The sequence below is a fragment of the Condylura cristata genome, unplaced genomic scaffold (assembly GCF_000260355.1).
Source record: "Condylura cristata isolate star-nosed mole 26May11 unplaced genomic scaffold, ConCri1.0 scaffold00010, whole genome shotgun sequence".
Taxonomy (NCBI): Eukaryota; Metazoa; Chordata; class Mammalia; order Eulipotyphla; family Talpidae; genus Condylura; species Condylura cristata.
Window position 1 is genome coordinate 28,754,855 of NW_004567111.1, and position 24,875 is coordinate 28,779,729.

The following is a 24,875-nucleotide window of genomic DNA, read 5'->3' on the forward strand; positions in this document are numbered from 1 at the left end:
GCCCATTATTGTAAACCTATAGGAAACCTCTCCTTAGATCCTCAAAGAGGAAAGATAATAACAAGTAGCTCAGTTCCATTTTGGAATGTGACAGGTAAGGTATTTACGCACAATTATGCCAAAGTCTCCCCATCTTGATGACAAATTTCCATGTAGGCACTTTGAAATAACCACAGAAACTACAGCAAAGTTGCAAACATCTCTAGAATGTGTTTAATTCTGTGTTTCAACTGACATTATTGTTTATATGTTCATGCTTTTTAGAAACACTCTAGAAAAATATATTGCCAGATAGATTGAATTTCTTGCCAGTTTAATGAAAGGGAGGAGCATTAATAATTCTTTCCATAGAGAGCAGCTGGATGATATGGCCAAACAACCGAGATTCTGCTGGGATGGGGTATTTGAAAAAGAAACTTCTGTGCCAAAGGCAATCTTACTGCCAAGTAAAGAAAGAGCCTAAGAAAATTAAAGTCCAGGGAAAATTAAAGGTTGAGAAAATAATTACAAAAGAGATGATGTCACTTCATTTTGACTGTCTACATAAACAATAGCTTCTGTATATTATTCCTATAAACAAAGGGTAAACTAAAGAAAGAGTTCCCTGTATTTTCACCAAATAAAAAATGAGTGATCTTAACCTGTTGTAAAACAAATGGTCTGTGAAGAAGATATACAGTCATCCATTGCTATCTGCAGAGAAATAGAATTAGCCCAGAGTAAGGGGCCAGCCTTCATGTTCTCTGATTCCTGATGGATTGCCCAATTTTGGCCATGTGCCCCAAACTTCCAGAAGATGTGGAAATTGTGTGAAGACATAAATTAAACACATTTCAGAAGCAGCTTGGTACTGATTTTTGAAGTTGGATATGTTCCAACTACAGACCCCAAAGTAAATATTTATCAATAATGGTAAATTTTCAGCTGGAGGGCAGAGGCAGCTGTGCAAGTAAGGAGAGGCAAATCAGACTTCCGGGACTGTTCTGTTCACCAGCTCTATATTGGCTTTTTCACCCATGTGTTCATATGAGCATGGGTTTACCGTTCATCAGCCCTCTAGTTTCACTCTGATATGCTTAAGGGAGCTATTTTCATAAGCCAAATTCATATAATATGCCAGACCTGCATTACAGGCAGTTTTGTTGTGAACTCTATCATATTCCGATTTTACAATAATAAACTATTTTACTAATACCAGGTGTTTTGATGTAGTATATTGTCAATTCTTAGGACTTTGTGTCCAAAATTAGTGGAGAGAAGGAGAAAATAGGGTCAGAAGGAAAATGATTAGCTCAACCAAGCAATTTATATTGTAGCTAGCATAGGATAGAAAAAGAAAACTAAGGTATATTCTATGGGAATGTCAGATCTTTCTCTGACCTAAGAGGAAGACTTTCTATTTTTAGGTTCATTCACTAGTTAGTCAGCAGGAAAGATTTTATGTTCAGGGTAGTGCACATGTTATCTCAAAACCTAGAGAGGAAAAGAAATATCCACTCAGGGGAAAGACCAGCAGTCTACCCATTACCTTCACAGCAACCTGCAGATCAAAAAGTGTCCCACCGACAAAGCAATGGAGTCTATCACCAAGCCTGATTTTATAAATGAGAAAACAGATCACACAGCTATTTGGTATCAAAGCCAGAGGAAAACCAAGCATTTTTACACCAAACCCCTCCAAGATTACTTTTGAAAGGACCACTTCCCCACTAAGTATTCCAAGAATAAAAGTAGTAAGTTGAAAGTAAGCATTTTTAAAATCTATGCTACAGTGAGTATCTTAAAAGAATAAACTAAAATGCACCACTTAGAGAAATATGTTAAAATCGCTTGCAGGCAGAACTCTTTCGTGTTATCGCATAATTCATTCCACTGTTTTCTTTGGTTCCTTCCCTTGGCCAGAAGCCCCGGCTGCCTCTGAAGTGAGACCACAAGGCAGACACCCAGAGACTCTTGAGCCTACAACGAGGTGACGCTCTCCCGCCAGCCACCGACAGCAAAGAATCAAAATCGAAACCTCTGAATTTACACATTTGATTTTAAGGCTCAGAACACCTTACAGAGAGTTGGAAAATCCTTCCTTCCGCAGAGAAAAGTGGGTTCTTTTCACTCTCTGTGCAAACACTGCCGGATCCAAGTCTGTTGGAGAACTGGTGGCAAAGCAAGCGATTTGGTATCGTGCCTGGGACTGCTCTGTAGCGCCGACTTCCTCCCTCTCTATTCAGATATAAATGCAGGCTTATTTATTTATTCTCATTCTCCCTCTGAAGCGCGCAACCTGTGGACTTGGTTTCTGACTGGTGCGACCCGGCGAGAGGCTAGTGGGCGCGCGCTTCGGTGCCCGACCCAGTGGCGCCTGGTGGCCCTCTTCTAGGCAAACGCCATCCGGTATCTCCGGCGGGGTCTGACGTCTCGGGCAGGAAATCATGACTGTGCCCCTCTTGCCCCTTTGCCTTTCTGCCCCCCTTTCGTTCCCTTAATTGATGAGCCAGTGACTATTGGCTGAAGTTCCCCAGCGATTTGCATGAACAGAGAGGGAGTGTCTTCCGTCGCCCTCCCGACTGGAGCGCGCTGACTGCAGCCTCCCTGGGAATGCGCGGCGGAGCGAATGCGCGCAGCTCGCGGGCCCTGGCAGTGAGCTGGCGCCTGGCGACCTGGCACCCGCGCCTGGATATGGGGCTTCTCAGCCGTCCCAGGAGCAGCACCAGCCACGGAAATCTGCCGGTAAGTGTTGGGATGCAGAACCTTACACCGGGACAAGTTGCTGGACTATAAGGCAGCTTCCACTTCTTGCTGATTTTTCAACCTTTTTACCTACATCCAAACTTCACGGAAAGGTTGGGAAGAAAGAGAGGGAGTTTGGGGTGTGTGTCTTCATTTTAGCAAGGAATAAGTAAGTGTTAGGGTCGCGAGAGGAAGTTTCCGAAGCATAAATGTAGACAGAGGAGGTGGAGGGGGTCTGGAGGTGTGCTCAAATCGCCTCAGATGCAGGCGTTCTGAGATTGTTTCCTGCTGCCAGCATCTGGCTAGGACTGTCTACTGCAATTGACAAATTGTTTTTGCATAATCATTTTTTCCGCGTTGATATCTATTCCCCTAGGGGAAGAGGATTAGTGGTTTGGTACTAGGGGGAAGATTCAGACCTGCCGATTTGAATCAAGATGCGGGCTCAAATGAAATTCACTTCTCCCTTCAAGTGTTTATTAAAAAATAAATGGTAGGTGAAGGATCCTAAGGAGAAAATTGTTGTATTTCCACATATTGTTGTTGATATTGTTATTTCTGGTGCCATAATCATGTACTTCGCGTTCCAGAATCCCGAGTGGTAGAAACATTTCAGTGGGACATAAATTGCCCACGTCTCTGGACTCTGCACGACCAACCCCTCCCTCCCAAAGCCCAGCCGGCGCTTTCCTGTCGCGTTGCGCAGTCCTTCAGTTAGAGTCCTCTCCACTCTAGCGTGTGTTTCCAGGGATGCCTTACGGTTTGGGATTCCAAATGCTCTCTAGTCTGTGGTGGCGACTGGGGAGGAGAAAGGGGGTGGCAGGATAGAAAGTGAATAGAAAGCAAAATAAGTTTGGGACCACTGTTGCCTCTTACACCTCCCCGTTGCAGCAAGTTTCCCCAACATATTCTCTGACTGGCTGTAGATATTTTGCTTCTGAGAACCGGGACTGGGCAGCAATGACCCTAAGACACTGGCTTCAGAGTCCGTATCTGTTCCGCGTGCGTGTAACCAGCCTTTCCCCCGCCCCTCTTTCAGCATCTGCTTCTGGTTTTCCTCTTCGTGGGACCCTTCAATTGCCTCGCGAGTTACAGCCGGGCCACGGAGCTTCTGTACAGTCTGAACGAGGGACTGCCTGCGGGGGTGCTCATCGGCAGCCTGGCAGAGGACCTGCGGCTGGTGCCCCGGGGCGCGGGGAGACAGGACCCGCAGGCGCAGTCTCCGGAGCGCGCTCGCGGGGAGCGGAACCCCCCTCTCTCCTTCAGTCTAGCCTCCCGAGGACTGAGTGGCCAGTACGTGACCCTAGACAACCGCTCCGGGGAGCTGCACACTTCTGCCCAGGAGATCGACCGGGAGGCCCTGTGTCTTGAAGGAGGTGGAGGGGCTGCCTGGGGCGGCAGCATTTCCATCTCCTCACCTTCCGCTGACTCTTGTCTTTTGCTTCTGGATGTGCTAGTCCTGCCTCAGGAATACTTCAGATTTGTGAAGGTGAAAATTGCTATCCGGGACATCAACGACAATGCCCCACAGTTCCCCGTTTCCCAAATCTCTGTTTGGGTCCCAGAAAATGCACCTGTAAACACCAGGCTAGCAATAGAGCATCCTGCCATGGACCCAGATATAGGCACCAACGGGGTGCAGACCTACCGCTTACTGGACTACCATCGTATGTTCACCTTGGACGTGGAAGAGAATGAGAATGGGGAGCGCACCCCCTACCTAATTGTTATGGGCCTGTTGGACAGAGAGACCCAGGATCAGTATGTGAGCATCATCATAGCCGAGGATGGTGGGTCTCCACCTCTGTTGGGCAGTGCCACCCTCACCATTGGCATAAGTGACATTAATGACAATTGCCCTCTCTTCACAGACTCACAACTCAATGTCACCGTGTATGGGAATGCTACAGTGGGCACACCAATTGCCACTGTCCGGGCTGTGGATAAAGACTTGGGAACCAATGCTCAGATCACCTACTCTTATAGCCAGAAAGTCCCCCAAGCCTCCAAGGATTTATTCCATCTAGATGAAACCACCGGAGTCATTCAACTTTTCAATAAGATTGGGGGAAGTGTTCTTCAAACTCACAAGCTCACCATCCTTGCTAATGGACCAGGCTGCATCCCTGCTGTGATCACTGCCCTGGTGACAATCATCAAAGTCACTTTCAGGCCACCTGAAATTGTTCCTCGTTATATAGCAAATGAGATAGATGGCATTGTGTATCTGAGAGAACTGGAGCCTGTAAACACTCCAATTGCATTCTTCACCATAAGAGACCCAGAAGGCAAATATAAGGTGAACTGCTACCTGGATGGTGAAGGGCCATTTAGGTTATCACCCTACAAACCATACAACAATGAATATTTGCTAGAAACTACAAAACCCATGGACTATGAGTTACAGCAGTTCTATGAGATAGCCGTGGTGGCCTGGACCTCTGAGGGATTTCATGTCAAAAAAATTATTAAAGTGCAACTTTTAGATGACAATGATAATGCCCCAATTTTCCCCCAACCCTTGATAGAACTAACCATTGAAGAAAACAACACACCGAATGCCTTTTTAACTAAGTTACATGCTACAGATGCAGACAGTGGAGAGAGAGGCCAAGTTTCATATTTTCTGGGGCCTGATGCTCCATCATATTTTTCCTTAGACAGTGCCACAGGAATTCTGACAGTTTCTACTCTGCTGGACCGAGAAGAGAAAGAAAAGTATAGGTACACAGTCAGAGCTGTGGACTCTGGGAAACCACCTAGAGAATCAGTGGCCACGGTGATGCTCACAGTATTGGATAAAAATGACAACAGCCCTAGGTTCATCAACAAAGACTTCAGCTTTTTTGTGCCAGAAAACTTTCCTGGATATGGTGAAATTGGAATTATTAGTGTAACCGATGCTGATGCTGGACGGAATGGATGGGTCGCCCTCTCAGTGGTGAACCAGAGTGATATTTTTGTCATAGACACAGGAAAGGGCATGCTGAGAGCCAAAGTTTCTTTGGACAGAGAACAGCAAAGCTCCTATACATTGTGGGTTGAAGCCGTTGATGGGGGTCAGCCGCCCCTCTCGTCTACTGCAAAAATCACGATTCTCCTTCTAGATATCAATGACAACCCTCCTCTAGTTTTATTCCCTCAGTCTAACATGTCTTACCTACTGGTTTTGCCTTCTACTCTTCCCGGGTCCCCAGTAACAGAGGTCTATGCTGTTGACAAAGACACCGGCATGAATGCTGTCATAGCCTACAGCATCATAGGAAGAAGAGGTCCTAGGCCTGAATCCTTCAGGATTGACCCTAAAACTGGCAACATTACTTTGGAAGAGGCATTGCTACAAACAGATTATGGACTCCATCGTTTACTGGTGAAAGTGAGTGATCATGGTTATCCCGAACCTCTCCATTCCACTGTCATGGTAAACCTATTTGTCAATGACACGGTCAGTAATGAGAGCTACATAGAGAGCCTTTTAAGAAAGGAGCCAGAAATTAACATAGAAGAGAAAGAGCCACAGATCTCAATAGAACCAACTCACAGGAAGGTGGAATCTGTCTCCTGTATGCCCACCTTAGTGGCACTTTCTATAATAAGCTTGGGTTCTATCACAATTGTCACAGGGATGGGTATATATATCTGTCTAAGAAAAGGGAAAAAGCATCACAGGGAAGAGGAAAATTTTGAAGTACAAATTCCATTAAAAGGAAAAATTGACTTGCATATGAGAGAAAGGAAACCAATGGATATTTCTAATATTTGATATTTTGTTATGGAAAAACAAAGGGATGTTTTAACAGACTGTGTGTAGTCTTTACCACTTCAATAAGAGTGTGTGGATGGCAGTTCCAATGAAGGATGACTAATTTATAAGTTGTACTATAGTGTAAATAACTGTTTACAGGTTTTTAAATTCAAAATCAGAGGTTATAAGATGTGTACAGCATTTTTTAATGAAAATTGTTACTAACAGCTAAAGAACCGTGATAAAAAAAAAAAAAAAAAGCTTGGACATAATTTTCAGCTTTCATAAACCAAGCAGGTAATTGATAAAACCTGGAAACAAAGGTAAGAAAATGGTATATTGCCTTTTTTATTTTATTATTTTTTTTTGGGGGGGGGGAAATCTCAAAAGTACTTTAACCACAAGAGGGCATCAGTTGATCCTTTGCAAGGAACTGTTTTGAGCTATTGTACATGATAGTTGTTGTACATGAAATTAATGAGAGTATATTTTAAATATATTGTTTTTAACATTTAACAAATAGGAAACTAAAGTAAATTTAATTCCCCTTTAAATATATAATAAAAAAGAAATGCATTTATATAAATAGAATGATTATTACCTCACAAGTACGTTCTGTATAGTTTGAAAGAAGGCATTACAAAGAAAGTGCAATTCCTTTTTAGCTAGGATTAAAAATATCCACTGTGTTAAAGATTCAGCTTGCTGGAGTATTTCGCTTTCTGTGCACTGAAATCATTATCTGTTTGTTTTACCACTGCACTGGCCATTATTACAGGGATATATATATATATATATATATATATATATATTTTTTTTTTTTCTGTACAGAAAATGTATCTAGAAATTATGTCCAAGAAAAATAGTCACAAGCAAAGAAATGTTTCGCTCCTTAGTTGCTTCCTAGGTGTCCATGACATTTTTGTGTGCTTTCCCAACACATCAACAGGGCTTTATGCTTGTGTTATATATTAGCTTTTTAAATCTTTAAATTCTGTCATCACATAGAAAATCAAAATTATATTAGTATAAAATTATTCTAGAAGCTAAAGTACACAGCTGGCTGTTTAGGTCGGGCATTTTATATGAAAATTATACTTACCTTTTGTTGTTGTTTAGGTTTGCTGGCCACCATTTCTGGCTTCCTTTCTCTGGCTTTGGATTTAGTCCAAGAGTTTATTTGTAAGCCCAGCAGCAGATTTCTTTGATAATTTAGCTTTTACTGAATCCTTTGCAATGCAGTAAGCTGGTTCATCAGTGATTGATTACATTCACTTCATTGTGTGAGCTGGAAATTTCATTTTATATGAGATCTATAGCAAACTTATCTGTAAACAAGGAATGTGTTAGCTTAAACTGGTCATTCTGCTTTCTGGCATCATATGTCTGTACTGTACTAAACGTGTTTATATGTCTGAAAATTAAAGGTATATATATTTTCATAATTTTTTTCTCATTTTTACCATTTTATATTCAAACATGGGCTTGTTCTTTCACTGAAGTGCCTGCTATTGGCATTTGTTTGCTTTCAGAGCTAAATGTGAGTGAACTGTAAATATTCTGTTATGATAAGTTTATATTAAACTAATTCATTACTCAATTAAACACTGGGTAGGTCATGAAATATGTGTGTGGTTATAGATATTTGTACTATAGAGTGCACCTATATGTTTAATAGAAATTTGTGTGAACACTTATGCCCATGCATGTGCACATGCATATTAATTTATTATTGATTTAGCATAAATTATAAGCTTTCATTTTGACAGAGCAAATCATCTGCTAGATGTATTACAACAGCTTTCAATAAATTTCAAAGTGAATATACACTGCAGAAAAGACAATTGAATGAAAACATCCAAGATCTTTTTAATTCGTATTAAATTACCTTCTTGCTTTCTTCAAGTTGACAGTTTAAATAAATAAAATAATAAACATATGAGGCAGTAGTGTTTTACAAAAAGAAAATTTATTTTTGTTGGAAATTCTGTTGTATGAGAGGCCCCTAAGACACTAATATCATCTAACTTCCAAAATTTCTATTCATAACTGATGAATTAAGAATTGACCAACTGATAAAAAAAAATCTTTGTAAGTGCAACTACTTAGCCAATAGTGTAAAAAATATATATATATTCATGTCTAAATCTGAAGAAGTTTCAAGTGTTTGGGAGCATAGACTACATCTCTAGCATGAGAAATGCCCATAACATTACCAAAAAGATGTATTTCTGAAAAACTTTTTGTGACAGGATTTCTTTTATAAAAACATCTCATTCACATAAAAATCATTTATAACAAGGAAAGTTAAAGTAAATTAAGCTCAAAGATAAAAGCGCCTTTTTACTAACACCTTGTGCTAGAACAGTTGCCAAAATGTATGCTAATCATGTCAATGTTGTTAGTTGAGCTGGCACAAAAATAAATGTTCCATTCATTAAATCCCTAATATCCATTTAACAGTTTGAGAACCAGCGAATTCTTTGCCCAATTTAGTGAAGAAGAGATTGAACTGATCTTTGCACTGCCAAATCTACTTTTATACTACTGAGAAAATTGTTCATTAATTTGGATTGGGAAATTTAAAACCTACATAGCAATTTCAGCTACAGGGGGAGTAGGGAGGGAACAATTTATATTACTTGACTCTTTAGAATATCTCTATTTAAAAAAGAAAAAAAAAAGTTTCCTTGCAGCTCTGTATCCATCAATGGTGGTTAAAAGGGAAAAAACAAACAAACAAACAAACAAAAAAACGCTGCTTTTGTAACAATTCTGTAGTAGTAGCGTAGAACAAATAAAATTCAAATCCTTTCAGTTTTGGGAGTGGTGTGTTTTATGAAAATATGGACATGATCTTCCTAAGGAATAACAGTCACAATATCAGGAATGGATTAAAAAGTTGACTGAATTACAGTAAGATACTCTCATATAGGTTTTAATGTGCATACCCAGAAAATGTCTTAAGTGACAACTATGCAAAGGAAGAATTAAGTGAGTCTTTCCCCTGGAGACTCAGGTTCCAGTCTTACTTCCATGAGGTGAGGACTCCATGAGGTCTTGACCTCTGGCAGACAATGGAGTATGTAATAAAAGGCCAGCACTGAGCAGATGGTGCTGAAGCTCCACAACCCCTGGAGGCCAAAGACAGAGCTACCTGGTCATTTTTTTCTCTCTCGGGTACATTTCCTCATTGTTAGAGAGCAGTCATTTGCTGCAAAATGCCATTGTGCTGAATGTGAAATCTATGCCAGCAATGTGTCCATACAACCTGACATCAAAAGTATTTATGGTAAGGACAAGCACTGAGTCATGCAAATATACTCAAAACAGGAAATAAAAATCAATTTTTAAACATTAGTGATTCCTGAGCAAAACAGATCCTCCATACTTTTTTTCTAGTAATGTCTACTAATCAGAAAAGTTCTGTATATTTTCATAGAAAATGCATAGGTTGAGTATATGATTATTTTAAATGTCAGTAATTGCATGTAATTGTTGTGAAAATAATAGCATTTTTCTCTGATAGAACCCCTAAAGTGAAAATATATGCCTCTAAGAGTATAAGGCAAAATTGGATGTCTTTAAAAAAATAATCCACTAATGTCAATAAGAAAACTGTAATGTTTAAAATATAAATCATTCGGTCATTCCATCCATATATATTTATTTTAGTACCCTAATTGCCAAGGATTTTTCTGAGAATAATACAGATTCTCTCTCTCTTTTTTTTTTTTAAAGATTTATTTATTTATGCATACAGAACTGGGTACAGGCCAGAGATTCAGGGGTGGCGAAAGACTTTACCAGAGACAGAGTGGGGAGCAGAACAGATAGATCGACGAAGTACACTGCTGAGAGGAGCAGCTGGCGGGTCAGGAGAGGTCTGCCACGCCATGTGGTCACCTCCGGGGCAGGCGGGAATCGAACTCATGCGGAAGTGGTTTCAGCTTCTTAGTGCAGTGCTTTAACCCGCTGTGCCACCAGGGAGGTCCCAGAGTCTCTTAATGTATACAGAGTAAAGTGTGGAAGGTCAGTAAAACACCCTTCAATTTCACATAGTGTTTGATAAATGCCTAGTACCAGGATGTCACATGGACAGGACCTTCCACAATCTCTTATAATATGGTAGAGAAGGTTTCCCACAGGGAATGGTTTCTAATTCGGGCTCTCTCAGAGGAGATTATATCTATGTTGATTCTTAGAAAACGAAGTTGAGCAAGGGAAAGTCTAATGAAGGAGTAGAGTATCTACTCTAGAGGGAACAGGAGATACAAGGGTCATTGTGAAAGTGAAAATGTCATGATTGAAGAGCCACAAATAGTATAGTTCTTGATGAAAGGGATAACAAGAGTAAGACATGATCCACAATGAACTTGGAGATATACATGCACTGAAATAATAAAAGGATTAATGTGTCATAGTTGGAGGTTATGATTCCAAAGGTGATGGAAATTTTACAGATTCTGACCAGGGAATTTGTGTTTTAAAAAATATCACTTTGGGCCCTCCCTGGTGGCGCAGCGGGTTAAAGCACAGCACAAAGAAGCTTAAGCCACTTCCTCATGAGTTCGATTTCCGCCTGCCTGGAGGAGATCCACATGGCGCGGCAGATCTCTCCTGACCCGCCCGCTGCTCCCCTCAGCAGTGTACTGTGTCGATCTGCCTATTCTGCTCCCCAATCTGTCTCTGGTGAATCCTCTCACCCTCCGCATCTCTGGCCTGTACCCCAGTTCTGTACGAATAAATCTTAAAAAAAAAAAAATCAGAAAAAAAAATCACTTTGACCATATATAGAGTTTTGTTGAATCAAATTCTGGGGCTGGTTAAAATGTAGTTATGACCATTTAAGTGAAAGATAGGGTCTTAAACCAGGGAATATAAAAGGGATTAGGAATAGCATAGCTATTATTAGTAAAGTAGTAGTAGCAGATAAAGAAACTTGTGGTATCAATGGAAATAATCCACATGCAATAAGCCAGAAAGTTCATAATTGTCATAATTTGCTCTCAAGCCTATTTTAGAATCTGAAAAGGTTAGGGAACTCATTTACTAAATATCAAATCAGCAATAAAAACACTGAAGTTATAACCCCCTTTCTAATGTTGCTTTTTATGACACAGATGTAATTAAACACATTCACCCATTTTATTTCATATTTATGATTGTAAATTCTATTCAATTTAACAAATATTAACTTGTACCCATATTATAAATATTGCAACATAGGTTGACCTCTATAAAAATATCTTATTCAAGATATTTGCAATATTTTGCCTGTAGTTCCACTAATATTCTCCAATGCAGAAAGTGAAAGTTGAAAATATTCAAGACTGCCAAAAGACAAAAACTGACAAGTAGATGATTTAAGATATAAATATAATTTCAAGTATAGTGTGAATATCAAGAAAGGATGATATGTCCACTGTAGGCAACTTGGAAAAAAGGTCAAGGAAACATCAGCAGATGAAATGGATACTTAGGGCCATGAAATACATAGAACTTGAGGTTTAACATAACTTTTGAACTGAAGAGTTCCTTTAGAACATCTTATGCCTCAGTTTATTTATTTCCACAGTAGAATCCAGACTAAATACATGCCTGGTACATGCAAAAACAATAGTATGTACAGTCCTATTTTCAAGAAATCCTTCGTCTTCTCTTCCAAAAATCCAGTCCTACTTAGACTCATCTATATGGAGACTATGAACTTGCTTTCTCAGGATATCATTCTGAAATTCTAATAAATTAATTCACATAAAATACGTCTCATTAGTGAGGTGTTCCACAATCATTAGCTAGTATTGTTGCTATTAAAATTAAACAATGTGCCATGATATTGTCTTAGCAATTTATTCACACATTCTTTCATCAAATTCATTCAACCAGTGTTTTTATTAACAGGAAAAAAACTTAAAAATGACATTGTTTGAGATTGATAACTTGTATGTTTACCCACTCTCATCTCATGATACATTTCTAAAGTCCTTGGCAATTTTTCCCTTTTTCCCCACAATGAATTCATCTGTTCATTTTCATTTTCTCACCAGGGTCAGTATTCTGACTTAAATGATTGGACTATGGAAATACAGAGAATATTTTGTCCAACTCCCTCATTTTGCATTTGAAGAAACTAAGACATAAAACACAGGAACTGAAGGTTTATAAAACAGCAACTGTGACTACAAAATACAATTTCAATTCTACTAAAAATAGAAGTTACTTTCCTTTAAATATTTCCCTTAAAATATATACTTTAATTTTGCCTTCACTAGAAAGCAAAGTGATACACTTTATAGGAACAATATGCTAAATCTTAAAAATTGTCTGAGAAGAAAACAAGTTCAATCAAAACTAATTATTAAAATAAATCAGTCTCCCTGCCGGAACAAGTTGAAAAAAAGTATATATAATGTAAAAAATGAAATTATTTTTACCTTAGAAAGAGAAAAATATAAGAAATATGTATTTGACAAGTATGGTAATTGCAAGAAAACAGTAAAAATGCATGAATGTAATCAAGGAAAATTGCATGAGCCCTGAAGAAAACATGAAAGGAATAAACTTGATTTATGATATAGAATAAATATTTACAGACGCAAGTTCATGTATCTAATAAAGAAATGGCAAGATCATGTAAGGGCACAAGGGAAATGATAGATTTGAAAATGAAGGTGATCTGGCTTGTGTGTAGTAAGGAAAGTGGAAGGTAAACCCAGAGTGACTAAATGTTATGAACTCACTCAATCACCACAAGACTTACCCCTTTGGATCACTTATAGTTTTGGGTATAATGTCCTGAGGTGTCAACCAAGAGGAATACTATTATCATCAGCTATCTATTTATGCACAGGTATTACTTATTAGCTTCCACCTATTGCAAGCAAGACATTGTATTAAACATTAGAATGTTTTCTTTTTCTAGACACATCAGTCTGTAAGGACCAATGTATGATACACATATCTAGAGATGAATTTGCTCCTCCTCCCCTCTGCTCTCTTCCTGTAGCTCTCATATGTGCACATCTACTAGAGAGACACAAGGATTGGGAAAGCAAATAAAAATGTTACCTACAGCTTCTGTTCAACACACTTGGAGCAGTTTCTGTCTACTGCCAAAGTTTCCAGGACAGAAGCAAGAGAAAGTGTGCTCACATTTGTAGTCTGTCTGATTGAGGCAGGCAAGATTGAATGGGAAGGGTACTGGAGAAAAACAGGAATCTCTGCAACTAAGAGATAACCTTGTGAACAGTAAAGAGACTTTCACTTCATAAGGAATAAAATATGATTTTACAAGAGGTGTTAGAAATCTAACAGTCCTCTACAGCCTTCTGTACTGTGTATTTGCAAAACCGTAAGACTGAAAACAAAAGTCAGCATGGGGGTCATCTGATCCCATGAAAAAAAGAAGTGCGACCTGGAGATGTTTACTGCATACAGGAAGCTAATAAGGAAAAAATAATGACTGGAGGAATATAATCTTCACAATATATGTGTGTGTGTGTGTGTATAAGATTTTAATTTATTTATGCATACAGAAACAGGGTACCAGCCAGAGATGCAGTGGCGGTGAGAAGATTCACCAGAGACAGAGTGAGGAGCAGAAAACAGGCAGACCAACGAAGTACACTGCTCAGGGAAACAGCAGGAGAGACAGGAAAGGTCTGCCATGCCAAGTAGATCACCTCCCTGCTGGGGATCGAACTCACACTGAAGTGGCTGAAGCCAGCTTGCAGTGCTACATCCTAACAGGTTTCATCACCAGGGAGGGCCCAATTACAATGTACATAAATTACAAAGGCAGTGTTAGTTCTCTAAGGATAGGCCAGGTAAATTAGACTTTTACAACATGTACTTCTTTTACTCATTTTGAAAATTGCAATTGCCTCTCTCTCTCAAGTGCAACTTTCACTTAAAAGGTTAAAAAAATAAATGCTCTGAGCATTATAAATAAGTTACTCCCCTCAGAAAAATCATAAACTTACATTTCATAATAATTAAAATGTGTTCATGATATTCATTAACTCTACATATATCCACGTAATCCTGCCACTATATTTCAAAAATAGCACTGATTTCTATTTTGAAAATATATTTTATAACATTTCAAATTTGTGGTTTTGTGTTAATAAGTTTTCTTAAGCTGCTTTCTTAGCAAAGTGAGGTTTTGATTTAATGGAGTATAAAATGTATTTTGGGAATTGTTATGCAAATCCTTCAAATAATACTGTGTAACACTATTTTTCAAAGTTATGAGATCTGGTGAAATGCATGATGAAAGGGCGCTTTAATGCTAATGTATAAAAACGACTACACATAGATGCTAAATCCTCCATTACATTAGGAAAATATATTACAGGGAGGCATTATATCTTGGAGGTGGAGTGAAAAGGGCACAGGAAGAAAAATAACTAGTAATTTTTTTATTCTAAAAAAATTATTAAATATATATATTTTTCCATTTGAAAGGATCATCTAGTCAGCATCCCTATTCATCTCCACCCAGACTGCCTTATTTAGGAGGGAAACTAATTCCTTTCATATTTTGAAGTTAAATTATAAAGTCCTAAACATATTCAAAGTTAAATGAATATGGGCAATACGAGTCATAAACCATACTGCTACTGTATGTTGACACTCTTCCACTTGTGATGATTTCAATCACTTTTTAACAACAAACTGTCCTATTTGATTTACAGATTTTCATATAAGTAGCTGTAAAAATCAATTTAAGGAGAATTTCTATAACAGGTATTTAGTTTGACCTGAAAATAGTTACGTTGAATATCTAAGCACTGCAATTTAACAAAATCAACAATCCTGCATATATTTGATTTCTCAATCTAACCCTACAAATGACTTTTTTCCTACAAAATATACTATAAAACACACCATTTCCCCCACCTCATTTACAAATGTAATTAGCACAAGAATGTGCAGATTTCTGTAAAGAATAATTAAGTATAAGTTGACTTATAAGATTCTTTCCAATAAGGTAACTAATTCCTGTCTTTGTGCTTTATGTTTGAGTCAGGACACAGTTTCAAGTGTCATGAATTATCAGTATTTCCAACCATACCATTTGGTGGAATGTTAGCCTAATTGAAGACAATTTCTGAAAGGTCTTAGTACTGAATGTGTACATATTGGAAAAGAAAGGCAATATATCTATGACATATATGAAAAACCTGACTCTTGGAGCCAGTTATAATGTTAAGACTTCAATATTGTCTTCCCCTGTAAGCCTCCTTGATCATACTCAGCCATCATTCTGTTGGTCTCTCATAATAAAAGCTCAGTATACTGTGAATCCACTTATTAACCTGTCTGTAGTAGACAGAATAGCCCACCAAAGAGGTCTTGTCTTTAATGCATGGGATCTATGAATATGATATGTTACTTGCCATAAGGATCCTTGCCAGAATAATTGATGTCATGGACCTTAAAGTAGGGAGATTAGCCTTAACAGAACTTGAAAAAGGCATCTGACATTCCACAAGGAAATGAGAACTGCATCCTAAAACCACATGGAAATGAATTCATTAATGACCTGCAATAGCTTGGAAGTAGATTATCCACAGTGTTTCCAGAAAGCAAAATAGCTCTGCTGTATCTGGATTCTGCATCCCACAATCAATGCAGGGAACTGGCCGAGTCTTTCCTTACTTAGACTGTTACTACAGAACTGGAAGTTACACAAGTGTGTTTTAAGCTGCTATTTTCTTTTCCTTTTTAAAAAGATTTATGCACGCATGCATGCATGCAGAACTGGGGTACAGGGCAGAGGTGTGGAGTAGTGAGAGGATTCACCAAAGACAGAATAGGGAGCAGAACAGGTAGACTGAGGAAGCACATTGCTGAGGCGAGCAGCGGGCGGGTCAGCAGGTGCCTTGGGGTCACCTCCCTGGCCTGGGATTGAACTTGTGCTAAAGCAGTTGCTGATAGCTTCTCAGTGCTATGCCAGCAGGGAGGGCCCAAGCTACTATTTTCATGGGACGATGTTAATCAATATACAGATCTATTACAGTCTCCTGAAAAATATATTATGCCTCCACTTGAAGCTGCTTAGTTGACTCATTATAACAAAACATTGCTTTATTTATTTTCAATAGTTATTTGATTGTTTTGTACAAAACAAAGGTGTTAAATACTTATCTAATTACAATTTTCTAAGGGAAAAAATCTTAGAACAGCAACATAAATATAAATGAAAACTAAAAATCAAGCCTTGGAGATTTACTATATTCTAGGCACTGTGACTGTCAGTTGGAGTCCATGTTCTTCTACTTTTTACTAACAAGTCACAGGAATAAACAGAAAACCAGGAGTGTTTTTACTTCCTTAAAAGACTTTCTCAGTTGAGTAGAGTTGGAATGAATAGGTCTGAATTGTTAAATTAATCTCAGACGCAATTTGGGCTGAGATGAACTGAATGACTGAAATTTGTAATTGAGATCCTGTGGGTAGATGTGTTGTGATTGCATATGTAAAAGGTGGCTCTGGTGGGAATAAAAATAGATGCTTTTTTTTTCTTTTTCTTATTGCAGACAAAATAGCCTTTCTAATGGATGAATTTCTTGAATCGATGGATCATTTGAAGTGACTTGTAATCTCTAACACGCTGAAAACAAGCACTTCAGGAGTTTTTCTTTCTTTTTTTTTAACACATCCTTATCCCACTTTTCGATCAAATGCAAAGGCTCCTTTACTCTATACAATAAAATCACAGCATACGATGAAATTCATTATAATCATCAATTTAGTATGTACTGTCTTTTTATTGGGTGTTTACTATTAGCATATCCAATACATAACACACAGGACTATATTATCAAACACATTTTGTACTAGTAAAATGATATCACTTTGCAAGTGTTGCAAATGTTTTGGATTCATATCAGAATTCCTGTGACTGAAAGGCTAAGTCATGTTTTTCCTCATTTTGCTAAAATATAGGCTCTTGACAGCTTTCTTTCTTAAATGTGTACACATCTCTTTCACTTTGTAAGTCAGTCATTTTTGATGATTATATAGTTTTGTTCTAAATTTTAGTCTAAGAGATAAAGTAGGAACACTGGTTCAGAAAAATTGAAAATCCAAACAGGTAAGCCATATTCCTAGCATAAAATTCTCACTTAGATAATAAAGCAAGAATAGGGAAAGGGAGATGGGATTCTAAGTGATCGTTTAGAAGCATTTTAGAAAGAAATTGGGACTAACATTCATGGAGCAAAATACCTCATTTCTAAATGTTTCTCAATTCTATGTTTTCATAAGAAAAATAACCTGCCGTTCCCATCAGTTTTCTAATCACCCTTTGGGTCACGGGACAATTTGTAGTCAGGTTATTTACTTATGAAACATAGTGAGGATCTGGAGAAGTTATAAAAATCTTAGTTCCTATTTTTACCTTTCTTCCCAAGGTTTAGTTGTTGGTTAAACATGAGCAAAGTGTGTGATAGTATTTCCTAATGACCCTGCAGTTCATCAGTATCTCAAGGTAGAGGTCCCACAGTACCACTGTGGCTTGGATTGGGATCGGGAATGTTTTCAAAACTATCAATAAAACACCACAAACACAAAAGCAAAATCCTACATTAGAGAGGCCCTGGAAACTGATTACAGCCTCCTGGTGAGCAGAACACGCATCCATTCTCCGAATAGGTTTTCATGTTACCATGGTTCAGAACAACGACTGGCAGCCAGTTGCAGAGTTCTGGCCACCCTGGTAAGTTACAAGTACTGTCCAGAATTTTGCTCTGCTGCATAGCCACAGTGGCAACAGAAGTAGGCTGCTGGTTAGACATGAAAATAAATGCATCACAATTTATTAAACCAGAATCTATATTTAATACAACTCAGTGGATTTATATGTATATTGAAGCTAATAAGAATATATTTGAAGCATTTACCCTCGAGTTTTTCTGCATGTTGAGTAACCTAAGGTAGTATTTTTTAAATTTATCTGTTTATTGTTTTACATTGTTGTTAATTGTTGTACAGTATTTGTAGTCCATGTAGTTCTCCCATGACCCATCACCATTAATATATTTACAGTGGCTGCTCTCAAACTTGTCTATGTGTTGAAGTAATCTAGAAAGTTAAAACAACATATATCTAGTATCTGCATTCTACTCTCAACATCTTAATTTGACTGCTATGGAGTGCATGATGGACATCAAAACATTTAAAAGCACCCTCATAATTTGCATATGCAGCCAGATAGGAAAATCATGTCAAAGTATCATTATACCTTTCATTTGCCATTTTAAATTAGTATTCTAACATCAAGCTATTAGGAATTTCTTTCATTACTGGCTCCCCCTCCCAATCTGTTATAGGATAGTACTTAAACAGTATATTCATGAATTCATAAGAGCCATAGCTTTTCCTCATTCCCATCATCATCAGAATGTTATCACCATCATCATCAGAATGTTATCACCATCATCGTCACCAAAAAAATAGCAGCAGACAAAAAACTAGAATGGTAAGTAGCATGCCTATTTATTTATTTAATGTACCTCTACAAATTTCAGTTACTAGAACTAAAATTTCATTACTAATTACTAGTAACACATTTTAAGCCAAATGAGCACAACTTTGTCATTTTAAGGTCAGTAGTTCCACAACCTAGATGAGGTCTGGTATACAGAGGAGACGCTATAATAAAATATTTGTGGAATGAATAAATGAATACAAATGCTATGTAGTCCTAATCTGTAAAATTAATGTACTCCAGGGAAAAATTATAGTTCATCTTTAAAAGACAATGTAGCAGAGACACTGAGTTAAATATAAAACACTGCTCCGAAGAGGGTGTGCAGTGAGAAGAGATATATTCCCATTGACCTTACATACCTTTAACCTCGGTAGAGAATAGGACATGTCAAAAGGGCAAAAGTGAGAGAGTTAACAGAAGTATCCAGTATGGATACCAGGGCAAAAGATCTAACTATTCAATGATGGGGATTCTGGCTTAAACTACCAATAACAGAGATGCCTCGTAGAAGGAGAAATACAAAACATAGAAAGAGGAAAATACAAGAAAATCTATTCTAAGTATGAAAATTCTAAGTTAAGAAAAACAGAAATACTAGCAATTTTGTTAGGAATGAATGAATGCTGATGGGAAGCTTACTACTTAATCTTCCCATTTTACATGACTGAAAGGAAATGGGAAAATAGTGCCCACCTTGATAAAGTGAAAAGCACTGGCCACATCCAACTAGACAAGGAAACGTGCTTACATCTGGATCTTCCAACTACAGCACTAAAACTCTGAGGAAACTTCATATGTCAACATGCCACACATTGCCCAAACGCACATGGAAAATAAACTGGAATTTTTCTGAGGATTAGCAAGAATCCATATAAAGTGGTTAGCACTATGCCCTGAATCCTTTCAGTAACAGCTAGTCCCAGTCTCACTTTCCTTTTGCCTGACTCACATTACCTAAGGAGCACAGCATTTCCAAGACCCGTTTTTGTTTCACCAGGACATAGCACTAAATGCTGAATGACAAATATTAAAGGTGTTTGAAAATATTTTTGGTTCAATTAAAAATGGGAGATAAATGCATGAAGATTGAAAACTGACTCATACATGTATTGTAAGTTCTCACTAAGCACATAAGATGTGGCATTCAGAGATACTGAAAATGTGCTGCTAGACCTGTTCTTTGGAGCTCAGAGTTTAGTTAAGTTCATTGAAAATAAAACTGCAATATAGTGGGATAAATAACTTAATAGAGGAATGAATAAAGCCAAGAGAATCAATTCAAGCATTTGGTTTACAGTATTTTGCATGCAGCTGGCTTCAATTTCAAAATTATTAATAATCTCAAGGCTGAGTACATTTCAGTGAGTGTCCACATACACTGTTATAACAGAACAAGCAGGAAAGACAAGCTGAAGGATTTGGGGGAGTTTGGGTTATAGAGGAATCATCTGTTCCTTGTTTTGCAGACTCTTCTTTCTTTCCCCGGCCTCCTGCTCTCTAATTATACCCAAATGTTTCTCTCATTTATTTTCCTGGCCCTTCTATCTGAGACATGATGCCAGTAATATATGCCATCTTCATTTGGCTCCTTTCTAATCTGCACTGCTAACTTAGTGCTTTTATTTAAAAAGATGTAAGAGTTGTCAGTTCTTTCTCACACCTATTATACTGCTTGAGGTAGACACACTGATATAGTATATAATTTGATATTAAGTCCCCAAGTCATGAATAGTCTGAGATAACCATCAATGTCAACCTTCTCTAACCAAGCTGTGAACAGGCACAGGAGATAACTATAATAAGTCTTGTTTTGTAAAAATATACACAAAGGTGTTCTTTTCCAGTAGAGTTTTATTATTGCATTGACAATTACAAAGATAATACAATTTCAAGGAGTTCAGGCTGCTAGAAAATTGAAGCAAGTGCATTACTGATACAAGTAAAAACTGGGCATTTTTTTTTTCTAGATGGCTATTGGCCTATATGTGTTGTTAATAAAATGTATACCATTCCTTGCTTTTGCACTTCCATTTCTAAAAATAAAACCAAAAAAAAAAAAAGAGCATGAAACTTGTGTGGACAAGCATATTTATGGAGCTTAATAGTGTATGTTAGTATTATACTAACATATAATAGGTTAACTAAGTCAGGACATACACATTGTTAAGGCTATATAGTACCTATCTGCATCATCACAACCCCTAGCAATTTTTAGTCATTCCAAACTTGTCCCACAATTAAAAGTATTTTGCTTTTTTTGCATATTAATTTATCATACTCCTGATACAGGATCCCCATTCATTTACACAGGGTTTCTTAACCTGGAGTGTGTATAAACTTATTATCAAGGATATTGCATTCAGAAGATGAATCATAAAATAAATACCCACTTTGTGATCTGGGAATATGTGGATGCCTGTAATTTAGAGACTATTTTGGAGTCAGTCACAAGAGCCTATTTGAGGGTTGGGTCAATACAAAGTTTTAAAAAGGGAGAAAAGCAAGGAGGAGAAAAAGAAAAGAAAGGGAGGGAAGGAGGAAGAGAGAAAAAGAAAGGAGAGCAAAATATGGAAGGAGAGAGAGAGGAAAGGAAGAAAAAAAGGAGACAGGTAGGAAGAAGGAAGTAAGAAAAAGAGAGGTGGGGGGGAGAAGAGATCAATGAGATAAAAACAAAATAGCACTGAGGATTTCTTTTAAATCCTCAATCCATCTGTGCTTGTAACAGTCACTCCGGAGATTTTCCATTGTGTGAACCATAAATCCACTCTGCTCTTTTTATTCCATTCTACTAGCCATATAATTAATGCATACTTGATTCTAGTCTCTCATGACTGAAACCAGTGGCCCTCTTCCCTCACTGCTTCAACCTCTCTCTGCCATGGTGGCACAGTGAACCCTGAGTTCAGCCAGGCTGCTCCACTCCTAAAATAACAAATTCTTTGTCTGACCCAACCTTTCATCCTATGCTGTAAATGATTCAATTCCTCTGCCTTAATATGTATTTTTAATCTATAGATATGTCTCTAAGTTATCCACAGTGGTTCTTATCAGATTTTGTATTTTTACATCTTTCCTACATGTTAATGCTGTATGTATTTCAACCACCTTCTTTATGATATCTCCAACTTTGTTCTGCTTTCTTTTCATCATTCCAGTTTAACAAACTAGGTTCTGGTTGGAAATCATATCCCCCCTTTCTCCATGCCTGAATCTGTGCCTACAAGCAACAATTCAGAAGATGACAAAATCATCTTCATGGGTATCCTTTCCATAACTGACACCTTTTCCCTTACCCTGAAAGCTGGTCTTTTAATTATCCTTGATACCTGAGTTCAGCTGAGACTGAAACAAAATGCCTGCTGCTAAAGAACAGAAATGCATTTCATGTGATGAGATGTGAAAGTTTTGGATGCTTAAAGAACCTGTGCTGTCTAAGCTGTAGGCTAGAGTGTACATGATAGTGCTCCTGGTCTCCAAATAGGGAAGTTAACTGAGAGAAGGCTAACAGGATGCCACCAGACCTTTGCCCAGTGCAGTCTGGATCATCCCCATGGGGACTCAATGAAATCAGGGCTCAAGTGTCAGGAGGTGAAACGACAATGGGTTAATAAACATACACCAAGAAGCTCAACATTCTTGAACCAATGTATGAAACTGCAGATGGTTTATATTTTGAGACTTTCCAGCTTCCTAGCTTCACAATGCATATCCAGCAACAAGTGTGGCAAGCAGAACTAATTTAAATGACCTCATGATGGGAGGGCAAGAGGAAAACTTCAGAAGTACATTTAAATCTTACCATGATTGAATGATAAATCCATACTAAACAGAAATAAAGTATTTGACTGAATTTACTCTGGACTAGAATGATTAACTTTTCTATTAAAGTTTGGGATGAGGTTTAAAATAAGAATAAATTGAGTTGTGGGGAAATACAGTTACATTTTTGCACGCTTGGTTATATAAAGAGTAAAATATGGACCTACTACAGCTGAACAGAATTTGGCTTAGGCTAAAAAAAAAAAAAAACCCTAGAGAGTGTTAAATGGGAAAGTGGCCCAAAGGAAAGGGCAGTGTGTGTTGATTGGATGACTAAAGACATATACACCTCACAGAAGCGGTAGGGAGTGATAGATTTAAGGTCATAAGTAACTCCTGATAGACCCTAGAGAAGGGGAGGTAGTAACTTACGGGAAAGAGAAATGCAGGATACTGGCATTTACTGGTAGGCTGAATAAATTACACAAGGGATTGAGTTTGAATATTTTTATTCCACTCCCTGTAAAGAGTACTAATTATGGTTTGGCTGAATTCAAGAGCTTAAGGAAGAGTAAATCCTCAAGATCACGATATCTAATTTTAAAGCTTCATGTGAGATCCAGAGGCCATTCATGATTACCACAGTTCATGAATTCTAAGATACACCACTTCTCACATGTACCATCTCTGAAATAGAGATGGATTTTTACATTTTGAATTGCTCTTGTTATCTTAGTATTATATGTTATAATCAATGACATCTAAATTTCAATAAAACAGTATGTATCACATAGCTTTTCAGTGATAAAAACAAAGTTTCATAACTGGTCCCCTTCTTCTTTTTTTGTAAAGATTATAAGATTACTTATGCATAAGCAAGGGTGCAGGCCAGAGGTGCAGGGGCATTTAGAGGATTCACTAGAAGCAGAGTGAGGAGCAGAACAGGTAGATCGATGAAGAACACTGCTGAGGGAAGCAGCGGGCAGATCAGGAGAGGTCTGCCGCGCCATATGGGTCGCCTCCAGGAATTGAACTCACAGTGAAGAGGCCGTGGGAGGCTTGCAGTGCTTGGTCCTAACCCATTGCACCACCACAGAAGGCCTCGGCTCCTTTTCTATTGAAATGAAAATGTGAATAATTCTTGATTCTTGTAATTAACTTACGTGTAACCTAAAATGAAGATTCAGTAGAACAGAATGTTTGCAAAAGGCCACCTGTGGCTTGGGATGCAGCTGCCAGTTAATTCAAACACAAGACCCTGACTGTGTTAAAATCTTATAGTAAATGGGGTAACATATGCCTTATGTCTATTTTCTAATTATGAATATTAGATTTCACCTAAAATTATCTTTAATTTTAAAGACTCTTAAAAGATTAGCAAAAAAAAAGACAAAGTAATGTTATCTATTGTATATTTTACACCATAAACTCTGATTTAACTATAGTATGACATAAAAAATTAATAATGTTTTGCATTTTGAAGTGCCAAATGAATTATGATACTTAGAAAAGCACTTTGAAAATCCACTTTTTAATTATCAAAAGAGTGGTCCCTTTGTTTTTAACAGACAATTAAAACAGTATTCCTAGAAACACATCAAATGCCTTAATGGAATATTCTTAACATTTTGGGCTTTTGGTAACTTAGGGGTAAATTTTTTGTAGCCTAAGTATAAATTAGAGGCTTTTCTCAGTAGAAACACTAAACAAATGTTTATATTAAAGCTTAAGAAATCAGTTTTTGCATTTATTTTACAAATAAGACATTGATAAATCTGGCAATTTTAACAGTTAACAGTTATTTCTAAAGGATTTTTGAAAGTGATTTGTCCCCATTTCCAAACTTAGAAAAAGGAAATTAATTACCATTATAATATGAGAATGTTTTCTTAGATAAGAAAGTAACATATTTCTAGTTTATGTGTATTTTAAAGAGACTTAATAATAGCTGATTTGTTTTGGTACCATATTACAACAAATCTGGTGATACTCACTTGTGATTGTTTTACATATGGAATGAATGATGCCTAGGCATATCTATTAGGATTCTGCACTTATTTATAAGTAAAATCAAACACAATGCAAATTAATTTATTTTATATTTTCTGGTCTTTTAATTTTCTATTTATTGTATTCTTTTAAAAA

At 37.5% G+C, this 24,875-nt stretch overlaps 1 protein-coding gene across 1 annotated transcript; it reads left to right on the plus strand.

The window, feature by feature from the left end:
- The first annotated feature begins 2,246 nt into the window (after window positions 1-2,246).
- On the plus strand, window positions 2,247-7,914 carry PCDH20 (protocadherin 20). Its single transcript, XM_004680106.2, has 2 exons — window positions 2,247-2,724; window positions 3,764-7,914. Exons 1-2 carry the CDS (start codon window positions 2,593-2,595, stop codon window positions 6,485-6,487), a joined length of 2,856 nt encoding a protein of 951 aa, XP_004680163.1. The 5' UTR covers window positions 2,247-2,592; the 3' UTR covers window positions 6,488-7,914.
- The last annotated feature ends 16,961 nt before the right edge of the window (window positions 7,915-24,875 follow it).